General features: G+C 47.2%; 1 protein-coding gene across 3 annotated transcripts in view; it reads left to right on the forward strand.

Annotated features, from left to right (window-relative positions):
- PLXNB1 (plexin B1) overlaps nucleotides 1–25,691 on the forward strand; it is an 82,011-nt gene extending 56,320 nt beyond the window's left edge. For all 3 annotated transcript variants that reach the window (XM_032994897.2, XM_032994898.2, XM_009976881.3), the window contains 26 exons: nucleotides 213–335; nucleotides 1,940–2,033; nucleotides 2,286–2,452; nucleotides 3,492–3,643; nucleotides 5,556–5,661; nucleotides 7,316–7,452; nucleotides 8,080–8,256; nucleotides 8,448–8,616; nucleotides 9,739–9,981; nucleotides 11,341–11,517; nucleotides 11,853–12,001; nucleotides 12,388–12,488; nucleotides 13,298–13,515; nucleotides 13,716–13,894; nucleotides 14,613–14,679; nucleotides 15,223–15,369; nucleotides 15,844–16,021; nucleotides 16,916–17,019; nucleotides 17,684–17,768; nucleotides 18,524–18,690; nucleotides 19,386–19,546; nucleotides 19,787–19,934; nucleotides 20,629–20,693; nucleotides 20,784–20,859; nucleotides 21,092–21,166; nucleotides 21,626–25,691. In XM_032994897.2, coding sequence (XP_032850788.1) covers nucleotides 213–335; nucleotides 1,940–2,033; nucleotides 2,286–2,452; nucleotides 3,492–3,643; nucleotides 5,556–5,661; nucleotides 7,316–7,452; nucleotides 8,080–8,256; nucleotides 8,448–8,616; nucleotides 9,739–9,981; nucleotides 11,341–11,517; nucleotides 11,853–12,001; nucleotides 12,388–12,488; nucleotides 13,298–13,515; nucleotides 13,716–13,894; nucleotides 14,613–14,679; nucleotides 15,223–15,369; nucleotides 15,844–16,021; nucleotides 16,916–17,019; nucleotides 17,684–17,768; nucleotides 18,524–18,690; nucleotides 19,386–19,546; nucleotides 19,787–19,934; nucleotides 20,629–20,693; nucleotides 20,784–20,859; nucleotides 21,092–21,166; nucleotides 21,626–21,730 — 3,570 coding nt within the window. In that variant the 3' untranslated portion in view covers nucleotides 21,731–25,691. The remainder of the gene's footprint in view (nucleotides 1–212; nucleotides 336–1,939; nucleotides 2,034–2,285; nucleotides 2,453–3,491; nucleotides 3,644–5,555; nucleotides 5,662–7,315; nucleotides 7,453–8,079; nucleotides 8,257–8,447; nucleotides 8,617–9,738; nucleotides 9,982–11,340; nucleotides 11,518–11,852; nucleotides 12,002–12,387; nucleotides 12,489–13,297; nucleotides 13,516–13,715; nucleotides 13,895–14,612; nucleotides 14,680–15,222; nucleotides 15,370–15,843; nucleotides 16,022–16,915; nucleotides 17,020–17,683; nucleotides 17,769–18,523; nucleotides 18,691–19,385; nucleotides 19,547–19,786; nucleotides 19,935–20,628; nucleotides 20,694–20,783; nucleotides 20,860–21,091; nucleotides 21,167–21,625) is intronic.
- The last annotated feature ends 329 nt before the right edge of the window (nucleotides 25,692–26,020 follow it).

Below are 26,020 nucleotides of genomic sequence, written 5' to 3' on the forward strand. Positions count from 1 at the left end.
TGACATACAAGTGCTCCCTTCTGGGTGTTTTGGTTTGTGTTGGTTCAGAGCCCTTGAGTATAGCATTGAGTTGGCATAACAAAGGGAAAGAGAGGAGCACACTTATCAAGCCACTTGCTGTGCAAGCAAAAGTACTGGAGAGGCAGGAGTACACTGTGTAGCAGGAAGCGCTGTGTACTTGAGAAATGGTGCCATGGGTATCTTCTCTGCAGGACCAGCAGTGGGACTATGAGTGTGTCCTGAATTTGGAGGGGAGGACAGTGGTGATGGATGCTTATGTGGAAGGAGAAGAAACAAACCAGTCCCTCTGTTATATCACCTGCCAGATGAACCAGGTGAGTGCTTGGAATATGATGCCATTTCAGAGTTCATACTGCTGCTCTTTTTGCTCAGCAGAACAGGCTGGAAGGCAAGCTCTTTGGGAATGTCCTGATTTCTGCTGGGATAGTATAAATACTACATATCAACAGCTAAAAACACCTGTGTGTTATCAACATTATTCTGATAGTAAATCCTAAACACAACACTGTACCAGCTATTAGGAAGAAAATTAACTTGAGTCAAGGATTTTTCAGCTTCTCATGTCCTGCCAGCAAGAAGGCTGGAGGGGCACAAGAAGTTGTGAGGGAACACAGCCAGGACAGCTGACCCAAACTGACCAAAGGAGTATTCCATACCATATGATGTCATGCCCAGTATATAAACTGGGGGGAGTTGGCTAAGAGGGGTGGATTGCTTCTCGGGGACTGGCTGAGCATCAGTCAGCAGGTGGTGAGCAATTGTGTTGTGCATCACTTGTCTGTCTTGGCTTTTATTTCATTCGCTTTTTGTTATCTTCTTTTTCATTACTAGTATTGCTATTATTACTACTATATTTTATTTTTATTTCAATTATTAAACCATTCTTATCTTAACCCATGAGTTTTTCTTGTTTTTGTTTCTCTTCCCCGTCCCATCGTGGGGGGGAAGAGAGAGCAAACATCTGTGCGGTGCTTAGTTGGTGGCCGGGGTTAAACCATAACAGGCGAAAAGAGCATATTTTGCAAAAATATTTGGAGAATATTTAGCACTATGGGGCCCTCATCAGTGATACTGCTGCCTGGCAGTACTGGTATCTTCAACTTAAAGGCTGTGCCATCTGAGCCACACGACCTGTTGCTGCATTTGCTGTAGTACAGGATGATGCTGTCTCTGAATCACCACTCATTGCAACCTGCCAGGATGGTGCAACTTCTGCTTTAGCTTGAGGCACTGTTGTTCATTGTTTTCTGGATTGTGACTTCTTCTGTGAGGGTGGTTCTTTCATGAAAAGAAAATTGCTGTTAATACCAATTTTGTTCTTAGTGGCGGAAGCTAGCCTGTGGATTGTAAGATCAACAGGCAAAATTAAAACATCCATGTGCATTTCTGGATGATGTGTGGATTTTACTTAGGGCAAGATTTGCAAGCAGAGGTGATATTTTTAGTTCACCGACTTGAATAGTTAAGGTAGAGGAACATCATAGGCTCTTGTGCACACAAGCCCTGCGGACCAGTTGCAATCCTACCCCTTCAGCATCACTGAAATGGCAGAAGTGCCAGCTTGAGCAGTTTTCTGAGCAGGTGGCTCGTAGATAGGAGTTAGCCGTTTCAGAACGCAGTATGCTATGCAAGTTAGATAAGTATTGTGAGCACACGTATGTTTTCCGTGTCCATCCTAGTGAACCAATGCCTGCTACTTTTTCTAGATCAGAATTGCGACTGCGTGAACCAGTGAGGACAGGCCTGTGCTGCCACTGCCCCAGCTAACGCTGCCTTCTCTGCCTTCACGGGAAGCTCCGTATAGGCTGTGTGTGCCGGTGCACTATGCAGGATGGCTGCTGATCCTTTTTTGCCTGTTCAGCTGGCTTTGTTTGTGCCTCTGTTAAGTCCTTTGTCTTGATGGTCTTTGTCTTTGCAGTACAGTTACACAGCGCCTCAACTTGAATTCAACGCCGTGGTGTTTGTGCAGAGGCGGCAACACCTTCGAGTGGACAGTGCTGCAGATCTTCACGGTAGGATTGCAACACCTCCCCGCCAGAAAGGCAGCAGGTGCAGGAGAAGAGAATTGAGAAATCCTCAAAGGAGGCTTTTTGCTTCTGTAGTAGTCCTATCACAGGGAAACTAAGGAAAACATACAGGCTCATTTCTGTTGCTTGTAACAGGGGAGGGAGGAGGAGAGGGTTCTGTGCAAGATGCCAGGTTGCTGGATTGTTCTGTACCCTAGGGAAAGTTTGCAGATGCCTCTGAATTTTTCTCCTTTGCAGTGACTTTTTACAACTGCTCTGTGGGACACACTGATTGTAGCCGCTGCCAAACAGCTGACTCAAAGTACAACTGTGTGTGGTGTGGAGGTAACAACCCAAGCTGTATCTTCAGGGGCTCTTGCAAGGAAGAGATAGAAGACCTGTGTCCAGCGCCTCTCATTCACTCTGTGAGTAATTTGCTTGCTAGTGTATTGCACCTGGGGCAAGGAGGGCTGCATTCTTCAGTTGAAATCAAGGGGCTGTGAACTCAGAGTGCAAGCAGTGCAGCTTCAGGCCATCTGAAGAGCAGGTTAATCCCATTTTACTGTGATCCCTCGGTGTTGTGAGGATGCTAGACTTTTGTGCTGGGCTTTCAGTTTGTTGATAGAGAAATGGAGAAAGATGCATTTGTATCTCATGTGAGCTGAAACTGGCACTCCAGAAGGAGCAGAATCGTTTGGGAGCTGGGAAAGTGTCCACATATTGGATCCTCCAACTGTTCTGAGCCAGACCCTGAAACAGGTTGGCCCAGTTGAGCCTGGAGAAAAAGGAGGGTAAAACCTAGTGATAACAACACATCAAGGATGGGAAGGGCATGACAGGTTACTGGAATTAATTATTTTTGTCTGTTTATTTTAAATGTTTCTTGCTAACTGCCACATGACGAGTGTCTGTAGCCATGTGTCCCTTTTGCTGTCAGCTTGTCCTCCCTCCGGTGGCACACAACATCCATGTGCTGCATCTTGTCTTAGTTTATCTTGGATGCTGCTCGGGGACAGAGCTTTGACGTTTGTGCAGCATGCAATTCATTGTCTTACTGATGCTGAGGGGGGAATGGTGCTTGCTGCTTCAATACTAGTAACATGTATTGGCTTGTGCATTCCCACTCTTCAGCAGAAATGCCATATGGAGTGGTCATCACGTTGATGAGAAGGCAAAGTGGGGCAGTCCTTGCCTTAGGAGTCTGTGGTGAATTATCACCTCGGGGGGGCACTGCTGGCAACAGTGAGGTATGGGAGAGAAGGCTTTGACTGCGGTGTTCTTTACATTTTTTCTTCTATTGAGGGTACAACCTGGTACTAGTTCAAGCAAGTAAAAGCCCATAGCAGTGACCCAACCAGGCAGTTTTTAAAGGGGCAGTTGAAGGGCCCTGTGCTGTAGATCAGTTGCCAGACTGCAGAGGTCTGAGATACTGTGACATTTACACATGCGCGGATGTCTTTGCAGGTGTACCCCCTGTCTGGACCAGTGGAAGGTGGCACTAGAATCACCATCACTGGCTCAAACCTCGGGCAGAAACATCAAGACATTGCAGAAACTGTCACTGTTGCAGGAATTCCCTGTGCCGTAGATGCTCAAGAGTATGAGATCTCTAGCAGGTAGAGTATCTGTGAAACCTCCTCCCAGAGGCAGGCGCTGGCTTTTCCCTTGGCTGCTGACACCAGCCTGAGATGTTGTTGCCTTTGCTGTAGCACGTATTGAGCCTTGCCCGTTCCCCAGGGAGTGCCCCGAGTCAGGTCACTGTCTCATTAGTTACTCAAGCAGTGACCTTAGAGAGATAAGGTTGTGTACAAGGCGATGGCCAAACAGTGCTGCTGTGTACTGACCGCACTGCCAGTACAGAGCCGGCAGGCCAGTCAGAGCGGGGAGTCGCAGGCTCGGAACCATGCAGTTTGGTGGGTGTCCCTCCCAGCCACGGGGTGATTTCAATAAAGCAAAACTCATGGCTTGTGCAAGTGTCACTTCTAGGAAAATATCCTGACCATGTTAACACAGGGTGAGGATGGGATCATGTGGTCGGAGGTACGGCACAGATTTTTGCCTCTGTTTGAATGGGCACACCCCTAGACTGTCATTCTTCACTTGTCAGCCAGACTTCCACCTCCCAGAATAAACCCAATGAAAGGACCCTCTAAATCGGGGACAGACTAGGGAGTCCTAGTGGTCCCTATGCCACTCTTGCGGTGGCTAGGAGTGCCTGGCAGGTCATGTAATACTTGTAAAAAGAGTACCTGGGAGGAGGATGAGAAGCAGGAAGACATGTCCTGCTGAATTCAGCTAATGGCAGTGATAGAGAACTGGATAGCTGGTGTGTCTGGCCAGGGCAGGACCACATAACAAGGCCATGTAGTCCAGTGGTGAGAGTTGTGACTAGGGGGCAGCTAGGAAGCAAGGAAAAGGGAATATTTGTGTAGTTGGCTTGTGACAGGGCAGGTAGGTGGGAGCCTTGGACAAGGGAGGGAGAGGAGCCAAGCAATCAGCAGGAGAAGAGGAGAGAAATTGTGAGTAACCTCTCATCAGAGCTATCACGAACCCATTTTTCCATTCCATGGTAGCAGTAGTTGTAGCACCCTTCCCTCTGGGAGCCAGGTAAGATCCTGCTGGGAAATGGCCTGCTGTGTTGAGCAGTGTTGTCTTGTCTGTGCACCTTGTTTGTCTGGACCCATCTGCTTTCTGTTTTCATCCTAGAATTAGAACATAATCTTTCTGGGGTTAGCACTGTCTTTGTTCTGTATCTGTAGATCACCTGGCATCACAGAGTCCTGGCTTGGGACTGCACTGCCTAACTTCAAATTCCTGACACTTTTTGGTTGAGGGGATATAGCTGTGAACCTGGAACCCACTCCTGAGCAAGGCCCAGATAGATTAATCTCTTACTGCGTGGGAAGGCTGGGAAGTTTCCTGCAGAGTAGTTTTTCTGTTAGCCAAGTCAGTGCTGTAACATGGGATTCCTTCATGCCCTGTTCTATGTACAACCTGACTTTTCACCTTGTCAGTGTCTCCCATACCAAATTATGGCTGGAAAAGGGCTGGGAAGAATGGTGGTGCAGATCAGGGGAACTGGCTGGTCCCGGAGGCCACTGGCTGAAGACCAGTGCCGGCTAAACCTACAGTCTGGAGTTGTCTTCTGCATCAGACACAGCGCTAATGTGTGGGTTGACCACTGCTAGCCTGGGGTCACTCCGGATGTGACTGATTTAATCAGCTCTGGACAGTAACAGATTTCTTGGACTCTTCATGTTTCTGTGATAACAGTGGGCTTCATCCTGTCTGTCACAGAAGGAATAATCTTGGATAGCATGGGCCTGTTTGGAATCACCCCCGTGTTTTTTACTTCTGCGCCTAATCCAGCTTTTAAAGGTGTTTCTCAATGTTCAGTGGTATATTCTGAGCATATGATAAGGCTGAAAGAAGGGAGCTATTGTTGCTAGATGGTTTTCAGACATGATGCAATGGATACAGATCATCTGCTTTTCCATGGTGTGACCCTGTTCTTGGATTGCCCTGCAGTATCGTCTGCGTCACTGGTGGGAGCTGGACAGAGAGATTTGGGCACATTGTGGTGGAAGTGCCTGGAGGAGGACGTGGAGTTTCTGGGCACATTTTCACCTATCAGGTAATATTAACTATTGCTTGTTTAATACCTCTCCCTGTTCTTCCAGTATCCCTGCTATGTGGCTGTCTACTGCATGAATGTACAAGGCTCTGTCAGGCACTTGCTGCTGATATTTTTATCTCAGTTTTCTGTTGTTTGTGTTGTGTGGTGGGTTTTGGGGTGTTTTGTTTTGTTTTTTGCTTTTCTCCCCCCATCTTTAGATTATAACAACAGCTGTACTGGGTAATACTGAAGATCCTATTGTCTAATGATTTTTTATTTTTTTTTTTTTTGACAGTGTTAGCTATTAAATGCATAAAGAAAGAGGAAAACCACAGGGTATCTTTCTGATTTGGAGATTTTTTTTTTTTTAATTTCTGACTTCTGACTTTCCTTTTATTAAATTGCAAATTACTACTTGAACACACTTTTAGCTTCTGACCTTCAGCAACTAGTGGCGATAAGTCCAAATTTATGGACAAAGCATTGTATGGAGAAGTGTTTCTTATTATTTTTAAACATGATTTTGATAACTGTTTGATATCTTAAGTCCAGCAACTATGAAATAATATTTAAGTAGTTTTTAGATACAATTACTCAGTTTTCATCTTTGCCGTGCAATTTACAAGTTACATACCTAGTTCTATGTGTCCCTCTCACATGGGAAGGGGTAAGAGATGCCTGTAAAGTCTTAGGTAATTCTGTCTTTGGCTGTATGGAACCATTTTATATATTGGATTATGCTTGTTGCTCTTCTTGGGGTTTTGGTTCTGTAATCACCATTTTGAGACAGGGTGATGAGAACTGCATACTATGTTCAAGATGTGAATGCAAAAGGGATTTTTACTGCGGCGCAAAAATCTTCTTTCTTAATTCCCTTCCCAGTAATTCTTACCACTTGGTGTGTTTTTGTTGAGATGTGCTTAGAGATGGTAGAGTTGTTATAGGTACCAAAGCACTCTCAAATGGGCAGGAGCTATTTTGAAACTCACAGTTTATGATGGTTGGGTTGCTTTTTTGCTGTAGTCTCCCTGCTCCTTCTCACTTCATGTATCTTGCTCTTCATTTATCAGCAGTGACTTGTGCCACTCTGCCTGGTTCCTCTAAATTTTGCTGCAGCTCCTCAGCGGTACTAAGTTTTTGTTAGTCTGAATAATTTATCAAATTTCATTTCCATTTTACAGATCACCTACAAGTATGTTTGACAGCACAGGTCTCAACACAAATTCTTAGGGCTCCCTGCTGGTAATCTCTTCATCTACTAGACAGACAGATCATTTATTTGTTACTTTGTTTTTTCTAACCTGAGTTATTAATCCAGTTACTGATCTGATCAATCCCTTTGAGTGGTTAATCCTAGGGTTTGTGTGTGAGGCTCACAGCTCTGCTGTTTGCAGCATCCACCTACCTTTTGCAGTCTGTGGAAAGACTGGTTCTCTAGTTGCAGTTCTTGCTGGTGTGGTTGATCCCTCCTCTGTTCCCTCTGCTCCGTAAGGTAGCTGCTGGAGCCTAGCTGAGGCCTGCCTGTTATTGAGATGTATAGCTTCTATTTTCAGAGCACGGGAGGTCACTGAACATGTTCTGCTGTTTTCTTTCATTGACTTATCTTTTGAGATCCTTGTAATTCATCTCCTTTTTCTCCTTCTTTTTTGTTTTTCTTCCCCAACTCTTCTAGAACCCAGAGCTGAAATCCATTGTTCCAACTCAGGGCCCCAAAGCGGGAGGAACCTGCCTTACCCTCCTGGGCTCAAAGCTGCTGACTGGGCATCCTAGTGAGATCAGTGTCCTGCTTGGAGACCTCCCTTGCCACATGTAAGATCAGAGCCTGCTGATGTGTGCTGGCTGTGCACTGCCCCTCAGTCCTTCCCAGGACTTCCCATGCCTGCAAGGCGTGATGCTGCCTGGCTCAGCTCTGCTCACCTCCGTGTTCCAGGAGATCCTCTCCTTGAGGGTCATGGCAGCACCCTTGACCTTCTTATACAAGGCTGCCCACGTTCCCTTGGACGTGAATAGTGCTGCATGGCCTCTGTTCTGCATGTCTGTTGACAGGACTATACCCCATCCTGACAGCTCTGCTTTTGCTGATGGGGGACTGCAGTTGACTCCTGCAGACTAATGCTCAGAGCTGCTTGTTCTCTTGCATCCTGGGACATGCACACCCGACAGCACTGCTGGTGAGAAGCTGCACGTGCCTTGGTGGCATGCGTCCAGTCTCTTCAGTCTGGACAGTGGCTGTACCTGCCTTTTGTCCACATGCTGCTCAATGACAACTGCCCCGCAACTACTGCTTGCTTAGATAAAGCACAAGACCTTTCAGCATTAAATTTAGGAAAACACCGGAAGAGGTTTGCAGACTGTCTGCAAACAAGGCATAGTGCTATAAAATCTGTCTCTGCAGTGGCTATATTCATCCCTTGTTCTGTCTTCTGTTTCTCCAAGCCTCTCTGAGATGACAGAGGATCAGTTGGCATGCCAGACAAGTCCCAGCAATGTATCTGCAGAACTCCCCGTCACTATCAAATACGGAAACCAAGAGCGGAGACTGGAAGGATCCCTCTTCAGATATACTCTGGATCCCAACATCACTTTTGCAGAGCCACCTAAAAGCTTCCTCAGGTAGAAAAACCGAGTGCACCTTCCACAGTGCTGTGTCCTGAGGCAGGTACTGCAGCACCAATGGCTGTTGGAGTTGCACTTTGGAGTAAAGCCAGGCTTGTAGGAATGAGTATAAGCAGAAGGGTGGGAGCATGGGCAAGACAGAGCTAATGAATAATAGGAGTTTGAGATCAGCTACTTTTCTTTTTCAGCGGAGGGAGAGTGCTCAGAGTTCATGGATACAACTTGGATGTTGTACAGAAACCGAAGATCCGAGTTACAGTTTCTCCCTCTGAACGCCGGCGGCGAGGACTGGGACGATGGCGCAGAATCATCCCAGACACCGAGTGCCCTGAGGACGCTCTGTGCAGCATCCAGCAGGTAGCGTGGCAAACCGCTCAGTGGAGCATAAGCGTTGATGTGTTGCTCTGGAGAGATGGACTTTCTGTCCCTAGGGCTTTTCTCCCCACTTGCTGTTATCTGCTTGGATCGTACCAAGAGTCTTGGCCAAGTGAAAGTATTCTCTGCCAGACCAAGAGTTTAAGCACTTTCAGAAACATTTCCATGAGTTGGGTCTGCCTCTGCTTAGAGATGTGCAGGACTTGTGATGTGGGACAGAAGCAGCAGGGCAGTGTGGAGATAAAGAAATTACTGCTGAGCCAGAGAGCTTGTGTGGCTCAGCATGTCCGTGCTCCAGACCCTTCCTTTTGCATAGTTTAATCCACCTTATAGCCCCTGGGCTCTCTCTCACTCTGAGATAGAAAACCAGGCAGAGTTCAGTGAAATTATCTGTTCCACCAATATTTTCTGCTTTCCTGTTGCCAGTGTCCTGAGCTGGGTCACTACAGAGGCATTGATGTGGTCATCGAGGTCACAGAGCATGCAGCAGAATTTGCAGAGGTGGAGGGTGCTTGGCAGCCAAAGTACAAGGAGGATTTGCATTATTAGTGCAAATGATGGAGGGCTTCCTGTACATAAACTGGGAGAGTATGTTTCTGATGCACATGCATCAATAACAGCTGGTTTTATCCATGTTCTTAGGAAAGCATTTGTGGCTGTAAGGGAGAAGATGAAAATTTGACTCTAATACTTTTACCAAATGCATGAAACATATCCAACCAGATGAAGGAACACTTCTTTTACAGAAGCATTCAGGCTAGGAAATCAGCCTTCTGTTGAACGTCTTGAGTCCCATTCTGTCAGAGCAGAGAGATCTAAAGCTAATGCCTCTCTAGGATCTGCTGTCAGGGGAATGTCAGAGCTGATTTCCACTACTGAGACATAGGTACTTGCAACAAAACCAGCGTTATGAAAACTTGCTTTAGAGGAACTTGGGGAATTCCTCAGATCTTGGAATTTTCCCTCTACAATTAAGCAGAGTTCCTCTGGCACTGTTCCAGCTGAGAGGAATGCAGACTGGCCCCAGATTGCTCAGGGATAGGAAGTATTGCATAGAAGAATTAGTGTTTCACTACTGTTGCTTTTTTTGCCTTTCACATTTAGTTTGAAGAATCATGTCTTGTTAACTCCTCCTACCTGATCCTGTGCAAAACTCCAGCCATTAACCTGCTGTTGCGGAGTGTCCATATCAAACTGGAGTTTATTCTGGATAATTTGAGCTTTGATTTCAACTCATTGCATCCCATGCCCTTCTCATATGAAGTCAACCCCATCCTAAAACCACTGAATGCTGAAGATCCTGCCAAACCATATCGTCACAAGCCAGGAAGCGTCATCTCTGTGGAGGTAACATGAAAACTAGCTGGAAATAATATTCCTTGGACAAAGTTGCTTATACCCTGAGTGTTTTAAATTGGTGCCATGCAGCCATCCAGGGTTTTAAAGCATTTGGCAGCGGTACCATCTGTCGTAGCACATTTACTTTGGCCTATGAGAAACAGTACATAAGAAGGAAGAGAGTACATCAAAAAGGCTTCTTGAGCTCATGAATCATTGTTAAGGGCTTCATAGGGCTTGTGGAAACTTCCATGATTTTTATTTTTAATCCTAAGAAACTATTTATATATGAGATCTTAGTATTAAATAAACTCCTCACCCTATTCTTAGCTGTTGGCTTTTTCATAACTACGTAATATTCCTCTAGAAGTAATTTAGGAATAAAAGAATCCTGTCTGAGGGAAGACCTCTTACTAGATAGAGGTAGAAAATCATTATTTAAAGATGCTATGGAAGGGCAGAGTGGCTAAAGTTTTTTTTCTGTACATGCAAGACAAAAAAATCTGAGGTATTTCTTTTGGATGGAAAGGTACTTTCTAGTCCAGTGCTCATTAAGAAAGTTAATGGCTGCAGCTGGAAATGCATTTTCTCCACATATTCTTTTTTTGCATATGAGTAAAAACTGTGAGGAGGTACTAGTCTAGAAATGTCTAGACTCCAGCCATTAGTATTGAATGCATCTTGGAGAAGTAAGGCAATTTGAGAAGACTGAAAGAAAACAAAGATGCAAGATTTCAAAGAGCAAGGAGGTTGATCTACCAACCTGTCAGGATACCCTGACAGAGCTCTGGGCAAAAGCATGAAAACACTGCAGCAGGATTCAGCTTAGAAAGCATTGAAACATAAAAATGTAATTAACACCAGTTAGCATGATTTTGTTTAAAAAAAAATAAAAATCTTAATCTCCCAAAATTAAAGCAGATTTGTGTAGCAGAGAAGAACAGCAGCTTAAATGTGTTACACCTTTGAAAGGCATTGATTGACTCACCTGAGTACTTAGGTTAGCTGATATGAGACTACCTTTTAAAATATATACACCTTGTGTCTGTTTATATGCATATACACACGGAGTGAAGAGTTGAGCTTAGTTGGGCTTTGGCTGAAGAGCCTTAAGAAGACAGGCTGCTTATAACTATACTTATGCCACATGGTACAGGGCCTAAAGCTATAATCTAAATTGTATGCAAGTGAATTTTTTAGCTTACAAAATTAACTTCTGCAGCAAATTCAGATGCTAGCCTGGTCAGAGAAGAGAAAAGGCTGCTTTCATCCTATTGTGTATGAGAAGATGGTCCATCTTCTATGGAGCCTTGGAAACGCAGAGTTGTTTTTTCCCCCATCTGATGTGCTGTACCACATCTGTTCCAGGGGGAAAATTTAGATCTGGCTATTTCCAAGGATGAAGTTATGGCTATGATTGGGGAAGGAATCTGTGTGGTGAAGACACTGACAAGGAATCATCTCTACTGTGAGCCTCCCTCTGAGCAGCCAGCTCCACGGCACCGCACAAAGAGAGAGGGCACGGACTTGCTCCCGGAGTTCACGGTAGGGAATCAGCAGTACCGCAAGAAATCCTGTCAATTGTTGAAGCACAAGCAAGAAGCAATGGTGGAGGCAGGGTGTGGGATGGGAAGTGGAGGAAAGGCAGAAGCCCAGGTGGGGACAGGGGAGGTACCAGGGGTGGCAAGGAGCGGCTCTTGTTCTCAAGAATGTGCCAAATATTGCCTGAAAGCAAATGGTAAAGCTGAATTCAGGCATTGTGCTGTGGGACAGCTTTGCTAGAGAGCTGTATGCCACCTGTACCCATTCTGGAGAAGTCCTGTGGCTTTGTATTTCACTGCTGCACTGAGCTTATGTCATGGCACATGTTTTCTTAACAGGTACAGATGGGAAACCTGAACTTCCTCCTGGGCCGAGTGCAGTATGACACAGAAAGCCAGCTCACCTTCCCGCTGGAGGCACAGATCGGTTTGGGTGTTGGTGCATCTTTTGTGGCACTGATCGTTCTGGTCATTGTCTTCATATACAGGTAAAACTTCGGCATTGTATGAGGACTTTAAGTTCCTCTACAACATTATTCAGTGGATATGGCTAAGCGAGTATTTCTTAGGCCTAAACAAAGTCCTGGTTTTCTTTATTCTGCACCAATTTCTGAACTGCTGGTGGTATTGGATGTGTGAGGCATGTTGCACCTGCTGATCACAGCCTGCACTGTGGTTCATTCAGAGCCCACACCTAATGGGTGCTCCAAGAGACACATCTAGTTTACAGAACAGTTTGGTATCCTGCAAAGATGATATTCAGTAGAAATCACCTCAACACCGATTGCCCTGGCGTCTTTGGCAGCAACACAACAGTTGGCAAGGACAAAAGCTGGGCTAGGGCCGCTGGGAACAGTTCTGCTTCTTATTGCAGGAGGAAGAGCAAACAGGCTCTGAGGGATTACAAGAAAGTTCAAATCCAGCTGGAAAATCTGGAAACAAGTGTTCGGGACAGATGCAAAAAGGAATTCACAGGTAAGTCAGAGCTCCTAGGTTCTTGCAGGTTCAGGGAAGCTTCAAGAATCACTCTTAGCCCCACCTCTCTTTCCATTCCTGCATACTTGTTTGGGTAGCTCAGAGCAGGCAATAATTTTATCCAGTGTTGGTGCATTGAAACATATAGCCAAATTCTTTCATTTTTAATTCTTCTCTTTAATTCAGAGCGCAGTGACCCCTCTGATTCTCAAGTTCATCACCCAGACTCAGATGAAGAGCTAAAGGTCAAGACAGCACATTTGAAGAGATCTTAAGGACAGATAGGCCAGTCTTTGTGTAGGGCAAGTTGAATTACACCCCATGTTCTGGGCCCACAAACCTTGTACTTCAGCTGCTTACAGCAGTGAGCCCTTGTATGGGAGACCTGAGGCTCTGAAGCTGTGCAGGGGACTCAGACTGTAATTTCCAACTGCTGTGGGAAGGAGTGAGGAACAGGAGATCTCTAATACTCTATCTCTGATGTAGGTAATGCATGTAACAACAGATCTGTGCTGAGCAGTGGCTTTCTCTTTATAAAATGAAGCCAGCCCCCAGCTGTAAACGAGAATAATCACTAAATTCACCTTTTGGTCCTTCCCCAAGGCTGGAAGCTTCCTCATACAATTTCTCCCTGTGCCTAGTCTAGTTTTAAATATTCTAGCAATGGGGCCCAAGTGTGCCTCTTCCTGACAGGAAACATTCTTCCTCAATTCCATCCTGCTGGCCCTGGTTCCTGCACTCACCTTATGCTCTGCACCATCATTTGTGTGATCATGTAGTCAACCTCATGGCCATTTCCTTTCCCTCAGACCTGATGACTGAGATGATGGACCTCACAAGTGACCTTGTGGGCACAGGAATTCCATTCTTGGACTACAAATCCTACGCAGAGCGCATTTTCTTCCCGGGCCACCGTGAGTCACCACTGCAAAGGGACCTGGACATCCCTGAGTGCCGGCGGCAAACTGTGGAGCAGGGCTTGGTCCAGCTCTCCAACCTACTCAACAGCAAGCTCTTCCTCACCAAGGTAATGTCCCCCTCTCTGCTTACAGCCCGCTGTGGGGTCAGGGCCATGTCACTGGCTGCTGGTGGCAGGAAGCAGGCAGCGTCTGTTAAAGTTCATTCCTGCATAGCTCCCTGCAGCACCTCTTCTTCCAAGAGCCGGTATCCGTGACTGCCTTCTTTTCAGCAGATGCACACACACTGGCTTATCTCTCTCCCCACCAGTTCATCCATACTCTGGAAGTCCAGCGTACCTTCTCTCCAAGAGACCGGGCCTACGTGGCATCGTTGCTCACTGTGTCGCTGCATGGGAAGCTGGAGTACTTCACTGACATCCTCAAAACACTCCTGAATGACCTTGTGGAGCAGTATGTGGCCAAGAACCCCAAGCTAATGCTGCGGAGGTGAGTGAGCCAGCCATGGTCTCACTGCTAGCTACCTGAAGGGACAGAGCCTTTCTGCCCAGCTGGCAAGCCCTGAAACTCCTGTGAGTAGGATAACATCACGGCATGGGCTGCAGCTGCAAGACCAGTGTGTGTCCAGACAACGTGCATCAAACGGGAGGAAGCAGTAACAATGCTACCCCTCTCTTCAGTCAGCAATTTGCAGGGAATATAGAAGGAAAGGTGTGAAAAGAGTAGGAAGCTGGAGTTGCCTATGCCAAATTCCTCTTCTTTTGAAGCTGTTGTGTATTAACCCCCTAGGCTCTCCCAAATCTGCTAATCTCACTTCGCTGTTTAGAGGTTCCTGGGCTTGCAGTCATGCCGTGTTTGGAAGCTAAACTGAAGTATCTCCTGTGTTTGGATCCCCATGAGCCTCATGTTTGGTCCATCCTTCTGATCTGAAAAAATTTCCCTTGTTTGAGGCTTACCAGAGGCTTTCCTCTGTCCCCTGCTTGCTTGTCTCTCCACTTCTGTAATTGGGTGCCTCCTTCAGGCTGAAAAGTGACTCAAATAAGTGGTATCAAAAGCATCAACCTTACTGGTCTCTAAAGTCCTTTTTTGCTCTCTGTTGATGCTGTATCATCTAGTGTGCTGTTTTCTCAAGGGGAGTGATCTTTATCTCCACATCCCTCTGTGCTCTACACCATATTCCTATGACCAACCTCATGCTCTCTTTCAGGACTGAAACAGTGGTAGAGAAGCTGTTAACCAACTGGATGTCCATCTGCCTGTATGCATTTGTGAGGGTGAGCTCTTTGTCCATTTGTGGTGTAGAGGGGCCAAAATAGGGGAGACAGCCACAACTTTGTTTTGTGTCTCACTCATAGCCAAAATGGTGCCAGAGTCCTCCTGTATTTCAGGGTGGGGAATGAGAGAGCTAGGCTGTTCACTGGGGAGAGGGATGCTTAAATCAGCATTAATACCACTCATTGTTTCGAGGAGGTCTCACCAGATCATGTAGCTCCTTTATCTTGAGACACGCTGGCCATAGGCTGGTCTGTGCATGGGGAGGACAAATTCTGATGTAATTCCCTTCCTGGAGAGGGGGTGGCAAGGACAGACTCTCAGACTAGCGACACAGAGGCAGAGCAATGCCTCGGTCTTGTGCATCTACCTGGTAGCTGGCCACTTTCCCTATGGATGGAGCAGGAGCTGTTGGCAGAGGCTCTGTCTCTGCCTGCTGTGGCTTGGTTTGCTTTATCCTCTGTCCTGCTGCTCCTCGGCTTGGGCTGTGCTGGGAGGAGCAAGCTGAAATTTTCTCAGGTGAAACTACTTCCTCTCTATGCCAGGATTCTGTTGGGGAGCCCCTTTACATGCTGTTTCGAGGAATCAAGCACCAGGTGGACAAAGGACCAGTCGACTGGGTGACGGGGAAAGCCAAATATACCTTGAATGACAACCGCCTTTTGAGAGAGGACCTCGAGTACCGGACTCTGGTAAGCACCAAATCTTCTGTTCCCTCTGGACTTTCTGGTGTGACAGGATTGAATGTCTCTGCTCCCAAAGTGCAGCATCCTGCCACTGTCTTCTTTCTGGGAGCCAGGTTTATCCCAGTAACACAACTCCACAGATGAGCAAAAGCTCTGCTAAATTAAGCCCTTTTGCCCAAGGCTGATAGAAGCCATTGCCACAGTAATCAGGTGTATGTGCTGTGCTCTGTGTCTAGGTATAAGGGAATGAAATTGCTCATGGCACATCAAAGCCTCTCCCCAACTCAGATGAACTGGCTTCCAGCTCCTGACAGGAGACTGAGAAAACAGTGTTTAACATCTGTGATGTTTTATTTTCTGAAACTCTTCCAGTGAAAGGACTACCTGTTAACTTGCCTTAATGTCAATGATCAAAGGTGTAAATGTGTCAGATGTAAACTTATCAGCTGAGTAGCTGTGACCTTTTCTTTTCTTTCCCAGACCTTAAATGCTTTGACACAAACAGGAGTTGCTGCAGGAGGTGCAGAGGACTCCCAAGGGATTTCTGCGAAAGTGCTAGACTGTGACACCATCACACAGGTGAAGGAGAAAATCCTCGATCAGATCTATAAAGGAACACCATACTGTCACCGGCCAGACCCAGACACCCTGGACCTCGGTGAGCAGAACTCCTTGGTGCTAAAACTCAGTGAGGAAGTAGAAGAGTGGTTGTTTGCTAGCTGTACACAGCATGCATGATGTTTGTTGTTCTCTACTGAGTGTGCAGAGTCACTGACCGAGGATCTGGCACTCTGGCTGGACCCAACAGGACATGATGCAGGAAAGCCGCTAACAGGGAGAGGCAGCAGTATGAAAGAAGTTGTTGAGTCCAGCCCCTTCCATTTCAGGGTGTTCTTTGCCAGACTTGGACCAAGGCAATGGTTTGGGCAAGAGGACATAAGAAAAAAAAAAAAACAAAACAAAAACCACATGGAGAACATGTAGGAGAGGATGATTTGAGTGTGGTACAGAGGTGCTGTAGTCAATGACTAGATCTTCCTGCCTGTGACATGAATGGCAGCATCCTAGTAATGTGTGTCAGGGAGGATTTTGCCCACAGTGGTTAATGAAAGGTAGGACTTACATTATGAGGGAAACCACTCAGTTTTCCAGCTTCTTCATTCTTTGGCTGTGGCTGAATAGTGGTGACATTTATAGATGAGCAGGTACTAGGAGAAGAGTAGCTAATAAGGACTATGGGTGCATACCTGTAGTTTGAATCACCTGTTTGAAGAGTCACAATCTGACAAAATTTGTAGGAACTTGGCAAGTGGAACCTGGGAGGCCATGAGGCCACCTGTCCCTGTGCTCAGAGAGACCATCCTGCAACTGCAGGACTCAGCATTGTTACCAGCACTTGCTCAGGTTATGTTGTCTGTGAAATAGCATGGGTAAAGGTTGATGAGGATCAGTGGGTGTGTAATGAGATCAACCAGGTTGAAGCACAGCAGACTTTAGAGGTGCCTCAAATTAACAGTTGATTTTTTCCTTTTTTGTGTTTTAATGGCTTTAGAGTGGAGATCAGGGCTGGCAGGTCATCTAATACTGTCCGATGAGGATGTGACATCTGTTGTTCAGGGAACTTGGAAACGCCTGAACACTCTTCAGCATTACAAGGTCAGAACTCAGTCTACCATCTCTCCTCTCATCATTTGCACACTGTTATGCACTATTTGTGGCTCTGTCTCCTGGTGGATCACTGTCAAAAAGTTGGAGCTTTCTTGCAGCAGTGTATTCAAATTCAGTGCTGTGGCCTGCTGTCTGACTTGAACAAGCATGGCCCCCTCCTTAACCTGTACCTGAGACATAGGCAGGTGTAGAGCTTGGAAGGAGACACACAAGTTCATGCCTGGTGGTTGTTGCAGTGAAGGCAACGCTGCTGTATCTGTTAATGTTCCGGTCCAAATCAGTTAGTAGATGATGGTGCACTGATCTGCCAAGTAGCTTCTAGGAATGAAAAGTTGGGGGGGTTTTAACTACCTTGCACCATTGTGTCATATCTTGCATCCGTATATCATACCTTGCTGCAACATGTTCTAGACGTGAATGACCTCAGTCCCTGAATATTCTCATCTCCATCATACCTTACACATCAGTTTTTTAATTGGTACAAACAAGATTCTCCCACCATCAGGAAAGACAGTGATGGTGCCCCAAAATCCTTGTTTCTGTCCCTGTGACTAGTAATGATATGGTCTGCTCTGGTCTACAAGCATTTGCTGCCTTGTGCTGATAAGAAATATGCCATTTGCTTTGAATGTTCATTTTTGCTCATGTGCAGGTACCTGACGGAGCAACAGTGGCGCTGGTCCCACGCCTGACCAAGCACATCCATAGGGAGAATCAGGATTACATCCCAGGAGAGAGTGAGTTTGATGTCCTGTTCTCATAAAATTACCTTATAGCATTTGCCAGTTAGCGGGACAAGTCTCTTGCCATAGCTCCAGCTTTATACTGCTGTAGAAGGCTGATACATGATTTGGACCCTCACAGGATTGTCAGGAAATTGAAAGCTTGGGCAGGTGAGATAAGAGAAAAGCAAAAGAGTGTAAGAGCAGAGGAAAGCCAGGCTGGGCGTGAAAATGCAGGATAAGCACAATTCTCTAGAGCTGAGAGCAGTCTGCAACTGGTAGGAATCCCAATACCCTCATGGCCCGAGGGTAGTGATGGGACCCCAGGCAGTTACCTTACTGCCTGGCAGAGTGAACAGCTCCATGGATACCCCTGTGGCGTGAGGGACAACAGCCACAGGCTGCAGAGGGACAACAACCACCAGCTGCAGAGGGACAATAGCCACAGGCTGCAGCTTAACAGGTTCAAATTGCACATGGAAAAAACCATCTTCAGCAAAAGGATGTTGTAGCCCTGGAACAGACCACTGGGGTGGTGGAGAATCAGCCTGGGGAAGTTTCCAAGACCTTGAAGGTTTTAGGTGGACAAAGGCAACCTGCTATAGTGCTAGCAACAGTTGCACTCTGTGCAGAAGGCTGGATAGAGGCCTCTAGAAGTTCCTTCCCATTGGTGTTTCTATCATACTATGAAATCTTTCTTCCTTGGCTCATCTGGCCGAGCTCTACTGTGAGAGAACTGACACTCCTATGTAAACAATTGCTGGTTTTAGAAACACCAATGCTGGAGGATGCAGATGAAGGTGGGATCAAACTTTGGCACCTGGTAAAACCAACAGAAGAGCCAGAGCTTCCCAAGCATCGGCGTGGGAGCTTGAGGGATCGGGAGCGAGCCAAGGCAATCCCAGAGATCTACCTGACACGTCTGCTCTCAATGAAGGTGAGAAGCAGCACAGATTCTGTTGGGCTTGGGATCTTGCCTTCCATCATATCCCCCGGCAGATTGGAGGGATGTGTATGAAGATGAAGAGCCCCTTTGCCTGGGTTGATCCACATGCTGGTTGTTTCCCCTCCAATCCCAGCACTGCAGTGCCAAACTTTTACTCCTACTAATGGGTTAAGTTTTGCAGGGCCTCTAGAAGAGTGAGAAATGGTTTTATCCCTGTGTCCCTCCCATGTTTGTCTTTGTGCATCCCGCAGAAAAAAGCAGGTACCCTGTGCTTTGCATCAGTGTCAGCTGGGCTGCCATGTCTGCTCACCTTCCACCCCACTTAGGGCCAAGAAGATAGGACTGGCCTGTTACCTGCTGCAGCAAGATGATGCTAACAGTACACACCAGCCATATGTGATCCATCTGCAGCCATAAATTGTGCATAGTGCTACTCACATTCCTGTACCTCTGACTCCCCTCCACGTCTTGTCTTGTCCGTGAGCTGCTTCTCCCTGGCCTCTGTTCCAGAAACCACTGGGGACTCCTTTCTCCTTTGCTGCTCCCTGCAGTGGAGGGGGTGGTAACTTTGGACCGGTGAGGGGGGAGGTTGCTGAGCAGAAGAGGGTAACCTCTCATCTGCCTGAGGCCTAGGCTCTCCACTCTCTTCTGCTGGTGCTGACTCTGTCCTGCTCGGTTCTCCACAGGGCACTCTGCAGAAGTTTGTGGATGACTTGTTCCAGGTGATCCTCAGTACCAACCGCCCTGTCCCTCTGGCAGTCAAATACTTCTTTGACCTGTTGGATGAGCAGGCAATACACTACGGGATCTCAGACCCTGAGACCATCCATATCTGGAAGACAAACAGGTACAGTGCTCCTGTGGGCCCCGGAGGAGGCACTGCTAAGCTGTCTAGAGCTGATCACTTGCAAAGCAGCAGCCACCTTTGCCTACTGAGGAGGAGTAAAATGGAAGTGCAAGCCATGGTGTGAAAAGCTGGTTTTGCCTGGGGGGAAAACCTGGGAGATGCTGTAATGTGCAGAATATCCTTCAGCACTGTAGCCACTACCTTTGCTGTTACCCTGTTGTGCTTTTGTCTTCTCTGCAGCCTGCCCCTCCGATTCTGGATCAACATCATCAAGAATCCCCAGTTTGTTTTTGATGTGCAGACATCAGATAACGTAGATGCTGTGCTCCTGGTCATTGCACAGACCTTCATGGACTCCTGTACAATAGCTGACCATAAGTTAGGGCGGGTAAGTATAGATGGGGAAGGGAGCATGGTTGGTGCAGATAGTTGAGCAGTGCTGCACCAGAAAGGCAATCATGTTTACACAGCACCACTGGGACAGCAGGCCAGGCCCATCCTTGCTCCCATGTGCCACTGGAGCACTGGAGAGTGATGGGGACTCCTGGGAAGAGAGGAGGGAAGAGCTGATCTTGTTTAACATACATAAGTAGTTGTCGAGGGGTGCCCTTTATGTACAGCTTACAGCACAGAGCTAAGTCCTAGTTGACCGTGACAGACAGTGTATGTCACAGGATGGATCTTGGGAGATTCAGGTTGGCCAGTAGCAAAACTTTTAACCACCCTGTGCTGAGGGTGGAACAGTCCTGCACAGGTCATCAGAGATGAGATGGGTGGCTCTCTGGAGGATTTCGGGAATCAGCTATGCCACAGCCAGTGTGATCTCATACTGGTGATCCCCCAGCTCCAAGTGGAAGCCTGGACTAGGGATCCCAGAGGTCCCTTCACCAACACATCATGGTTCCTCAGACCACGTTACTGGAAGGGAGCCTGGTATTTGAAGTGCGTCTCTCTGCAGAGGACAAAAATTCCCAGTCCTGAATGAATGACAGAAAATAGCAGTGGTGGCATTACCTGCTAAGGTTAGTCCTCAGCATGATGAAGGACCTTTTTGTAATCAATTCTGGTTTTGGATGTTAAAGGACTCTCCAATCAATAAGCTGCTCTATGCCCGGGACATTCCTCGCTACAAGCAGATGGTGGAAAGGTAAGCAATGAATGTGAGGAGTCACAGTTTAAGCAGTAAGAGGGCGGCTAGGCGGAACAATACGCTAATTGCCTGTGTACCACTGTATAGGTATTATGCGGACATTCGTCAGACCATCTCTGCCAGTGACCAGGAGATGAACTCTGCCTTGGCTGAGCTATCACGGGTAAATAAAATCATTTCAGAAGTCACCCTGGCCCCTCACCTATGCAGCTAAGAGAAAGTAATGCAAAGATGAGGCGTTACAGCTGAGTGTGCAGTTCTGCTCAGACCCGACCATTCCCAGCGGCTGCTCTGCTTTGTGCAACAGGCACATTTCCTAATGAGTTTTGAAAACACGTAATTTAGAACAATTGTTAGGTGTCTCACAGTTTTGTCTAACTTTCTTTCTTATTCAGAATTACTCAGGTGACCTCAATTCCCTGGTGGCTCTACACGAATTGTACAAATACATCAATAAGTACTACGACCAGGTGAGTGTGTGTTCCCAGCAGGTATGAACGTGCCCTTCTTTTACCATCCAACCAAAAAACCTCCAAAATTTAATAATTAAGAGCAACCAGACTATTACAACACTGTGTAGTGTTTCACTGACATGCATAACTTCCATGTCATAAGTTTGCTTTATTGTTATAAGAGAGGGAGGGAGGAAATCACAGAAAAAGACTTATCGCTAACTTAATTAAAAGTGAAATGCAGTTAGTTCAGATTCATTTACTAAAGATACCACTTTCAGGTGAGAAGTTTAGCATTGTTTTTGCACTATGAAGTTACTTATTTTGTGGTTAATTTGAGATGAATTACTACATACCTACACTAGTCTTGAGCACACTGGATTCCAGCTTGGGGCTCTCCAGTGTGCGTGGAGTTGAGCTGGTAGGCAGTGTTGTGTGCTGGAGAAGGCCTGCCAGTTGAGCTCTGTCTCGTTGCAGATCATTACTGCCTTGGAAGAAGACCCAACGGCACAGAAGATGCAGCTCGGATATAGACTACAACAGATTGCAGCAGCTGTGGAGAATAAAGTCACAGATTTGTGACAGGCGCAGACAGACTGCTCTCCCCTGGCTGAACGGGGACAGTGCTCGTCCTAGCTATACACAGGGTGTCCTGCTGCCACTGGAACCAGATTCTCCAAGGAACCCGTGGGTGACATGAACAGGGATGGCTAAGGCAGTACAAAGTACAAGCGTCCTTGCATCTCAGAGAATATTTTTTTACAGTCGTTTCTTTTTAAAAGCAAAACAAACAAACAAACAAAAAAACCCTTTGGTTTTCCTCCAGTAGACTGTCAGGGGGACCACACAGCTCCTTCCTACAGATGTCACGTGAATGTGCCAAGTTTCCAAACAAGGCTGTCGAAGAGCCAGGTGACAACACTGAGCACTGTGTCTAGAGTCCTCGGCCTTGCACGGATGCCCTCGCCAGTGCTGGGGGACTCCCCTGCTGCAGCCGCCCGCTTCAGTGAGGAGGCAGGAAGCTTTCCCCGGGCTGACAGCTGTGCTACCCTCTGTCCCTGGCTAGCGAGCACTCCTGCAGCATCCCACCTGAGAAACTTCCTTGCAGCAATGTTCCCACTGGTTCCAGAGGTTGGATGTAGAGAGTGTCTGATGGCAAAGGCTTCTTGCTCCTCAGTGTTCTGGTCTCTGACAGCTTGTGCGTGACACCTGCTTGGACACAACGTGCTCACCAGCATGTGCGCCTGCCCAGGGGCCGACTGTAAATGGACAGCACCCCTTCACCCCTTCCCTCAAGACAAATTCAGCATGTGAGAGTCGCTGCCTGACTCACCTCCATCTCCACTGACCCAGCTCAGGATCCATCTCCCTGGTTCCTTGTGGTCAGAGGTTGCCCTGCTCTTTGGAAAAGCACAACAAACGCCTTGTGCCACTTCCCCTTCCTCTGGTGTCTAGCTGTTCTGCTGCTCTGAACTGGACTTGTAAATACCCTCGGAAAGTAAATGTATTTAAATGCTAAAGGTGAATGTTTAATTTTGTGGCTTTGAGACAAAGCTTTTCTTGGAGAAGTATCTCTGTGCACTTCTACTGACAAACGTCTGTCAGCACTGGAGCAAAGTTTTCTCCACTGCTTTGTCTGCAGGGATAACTCGTAGATGTCTCCGTTGTTGTAACAGCAGCTTGCTTTTCCCCACAGCTCAGTTCAAGGCTTAGCTGTGTGCTCTTCTGTGAGGCTTGCCTTACACCTTACTCACAGTTTCACTTCCCAAACTCTCCTGTTGTGGCACATAGAAGGGTTATCTGGTGAGCTGTGAACTCGAGGAAGCCGTGAAGCACAACTGCGTCGTTCCCAAGGAGCATCAGGTGTCCTGCAAGTGGGAATGGTTCGTGCAAGGAAGGAGAGGCTGGAGCACAGTTATTTGCCAGCTGTCACTGGGCAGCTCCTCTCTGCCCCCTCCTCAGTTCCTGCGCCTTGCAAACAAAATACTCTGCCCTTCTGGGAGCAAATTTCTATTTATAAGGGTGCCCTACTCATTCTCACCCCCTGCTGCTAATTCCACGCTGATGTCCTGCTTGCCTGGGGCAGGTAAACAGGTCTGACTCCCCAGTCGCTTCCCTGAACTGGTGATTGTGTGGGCCAGGAGGAACCAGAGTTTAAACCACAGCAGGATCGATCGTGTCCCTACCTCTCTTCACATTGCATATAGCAGCCCTTCCAGGCCTATCAGGTCAGCCCTGTGGCTTTGTGCAAGTGCTGCTCAGTTGTAAAACTCTTCTCTGAGCAATATAACAAGCTAATGCTGGTCTCTCTTCCTACAAAGCCAGCTCTCTCCTGTGACCCTCCCTCAGTAGTATTCCCAGGTACTCTGTGTGCCCGGAGTACAGACAACATCCCTGTGCCACCTCCTGCTCCTGTCCTGCTGTACGGAGCAGCAGGCGAGCTGGCTGCCAGGCAGAAAATGGGGGGAAGTTTGCCTCTCTCCCCCCAGGTGGGCACCAGTTTGGGTCTCGCTTCTGCCTGACCACCCATTTCCAAGACACTTCCAGGAATTCAGCATCTCTGAAACCTCGGTCTTGACCAGTGCTGATTAAATCAGCCCAAAAAAAGCTGGGTGGAGAAAAGGACTGGCAGATGGGAAAAAGCAGACATGATGCACATTAGTAAAGCCCGTTCCCTTAGGAAGTGCAGGAGGCGATTCCTTGGTTCAAGGCAGGTACAGTGGCAGAGTAGCGTTGTCCCCTTGTGTGCTGATGGATGGACTTTTGCCCCAGGCACCAAGGAGTATCTCGTGGCCTCTGAGTGTCTGCCAGGAGCCACAGGCTACCTGCTGGGTTTATGGTTCTGCAGACTGTTAACCATCTGCCCCTATTTTTACAGAATTATCTCAGTGTTTTCCCAGAACAGGGTAGCTTGAGGCTTAATTCTGAATTCACCTCATATTGGCAAAGGGAGGAGGGCTCGGTGGCTCTCCTGGAATCAGTGTGGCAGGAGTCCAGGTGCCTCTGCCCGCGGGGATGACTTGGGCCGTAGGTAAGTGGGCTCCGCATCCTCTTCACTTCTCAGCAGCGCTCCTGGATGCTGGAGATGATCTGCTTTCTCAGAGCATATCTGTGAAAGTCTGCTTTTATTAGAGCAATAATCAAGACTTACAATAGAGCTAAACATAGGTGATTGACTTATTTAACATCTTGAGCTTGTCCTTGCCAAGCTGGACAGGAGGCACTGCCCAGCGAGGGTGGGAAGCTGGTCGTGCCCATCTCTTCCCACCCATCTGTCCTTCGCGTTCTGGGTACCGACCCCTCCTCCCCTGTGGACACGCACTGAAGGCCCCTTGCTGGGATCAACTCGGGTGTTCAGGCATGGCCCCTCTTCTCTCCGTCCATGCCCCTCTCCTGTGGCAAAATCCGTTACTATGACAGGGTTCTGTTGCATTTAAATTTGCACAAAGCAGGTTTTATTATGAAATTCCCTATTGCAGGGAAGACTTATTTATTTATTTCTCGCAATCTTTCCAAGTTTCTTCCAGTCTCTGCCTGATTCTATGACCAGCGTGTCAGACACTCTGGAGATGGACGTTTCTTCTCAAGGACGGAGAATCCTCTCTTGGATGTTCCTGTTTTCTTACAGGTAGCGAGTCCTGTGGGCACCAGCTGAGAGTGCCCTGCCACAGCGACCATTCCCCTGCTGCAAGACACAAGTGCAGCAAAGGGCTGTTGCTGCTTTAATCATGTTCTCAGAAAAGCGACATTCTTGAATGGCAGGCATTCAGATTTAGTTTGTACTGCAGTCAGAGAAAGTTGCTTCCACGGTGGTCTGGATGAAATGCCGAGAACTGATCAGTATTGAAGATAAATATCTGTTAGTGTATTTAAATGTCTCCTGTTGGCCTAACTAAGAATAGCTGACACCCACACGCTGCAGTTGAGAGGGCTTGCTTTCATCTGTCCGGCGGCAAAGTTAGGCTGCACACATGGAAGCTGCGCTGCTGCTTTTTTTTTTTTTTTAATGTAGAAATGATGGGTAATATTTTTTAATGAAAATAGAGGGTTCTCGGACGCTGCTGCCTCAGTGGAATGCCATTTCTTTGTCTGGGTCTGCCCTGGTTGCAGCAAGATGCTGTTTTTTTGGTGCCTTTCTTGTCAGGATGATTCTTTTGGTTTCCAGAACACCCAGTGCGTTTGCTCTAATAGTCTTTTTCCCGGCTCTCTGTCCTGGTGACTCTGCCCTCTCCCAGCCTTGTGACTTGGTGTTTTTCTGTTAAGGTATGGCCTGACCCGCATTTATGCCCTGCCACACCTTGAGTTCTGCTCAGAGCACCCGAGGTACTGTCTTTCCCAAATTGGAATTAATAATTAATATAAAAAGCTTGAAAAAAATCTGAATTTTGTTACATAGTGTAATAACTGTTTGTAGATACTGTTCTGAGATGTAGGAATCTATTGGTGATATAAGAGGTTTTGTCTGTAAATAATCAGTTTAGAGTCCAAATGATTTTAATAAAGAGAATTCTTACACAATAATTCAATAAATTTTAATATACAACCTCTGCTTCATGTTTGTGTTGCACGATGATGCAAATGCCCTGGCTCTCTTTGCGTCCTTTTTTTTTTTTTATCTCCCTCATGGGACCGGTGCACTCCTGAGCCCCAGCACTGGGAGCCGTGTCAGCAGTGGGGGGCTTTTCCCTCCTGCTTCCTCCATCATCTGTAAGATGTTGGCTGCATTTCTCGGATATAACCTTGTGCCACCTTCCACTGCTGGCTCCCACTGCTCCCAGCGCTGAGTTCCAGCCTCCCGCAGCCGGGCTGGAGCTGGGAGCGGGGCCTGGGGCCGTGTTTCAGCTCTGGTTGTGGTTTTCTGCAGCGGGTAAG

Source organism: Tyto alba, unplaced genomic scaffold, assembly GCF_018691265.1.
Source record: "Tyto alba isolate M040663 unplaced genomic scaffold, T.alba_DEE_v4.0 Super-Scaffold_3, whole genome shotgun sequence".
In the NCBI taxonomy this organism is placed as follows: domain Eukaryota; kingdom Metazoa; phylum Chordata; class Aves; order Strigiformes; family Tytonidae; genus Tyto; species Tyto alba.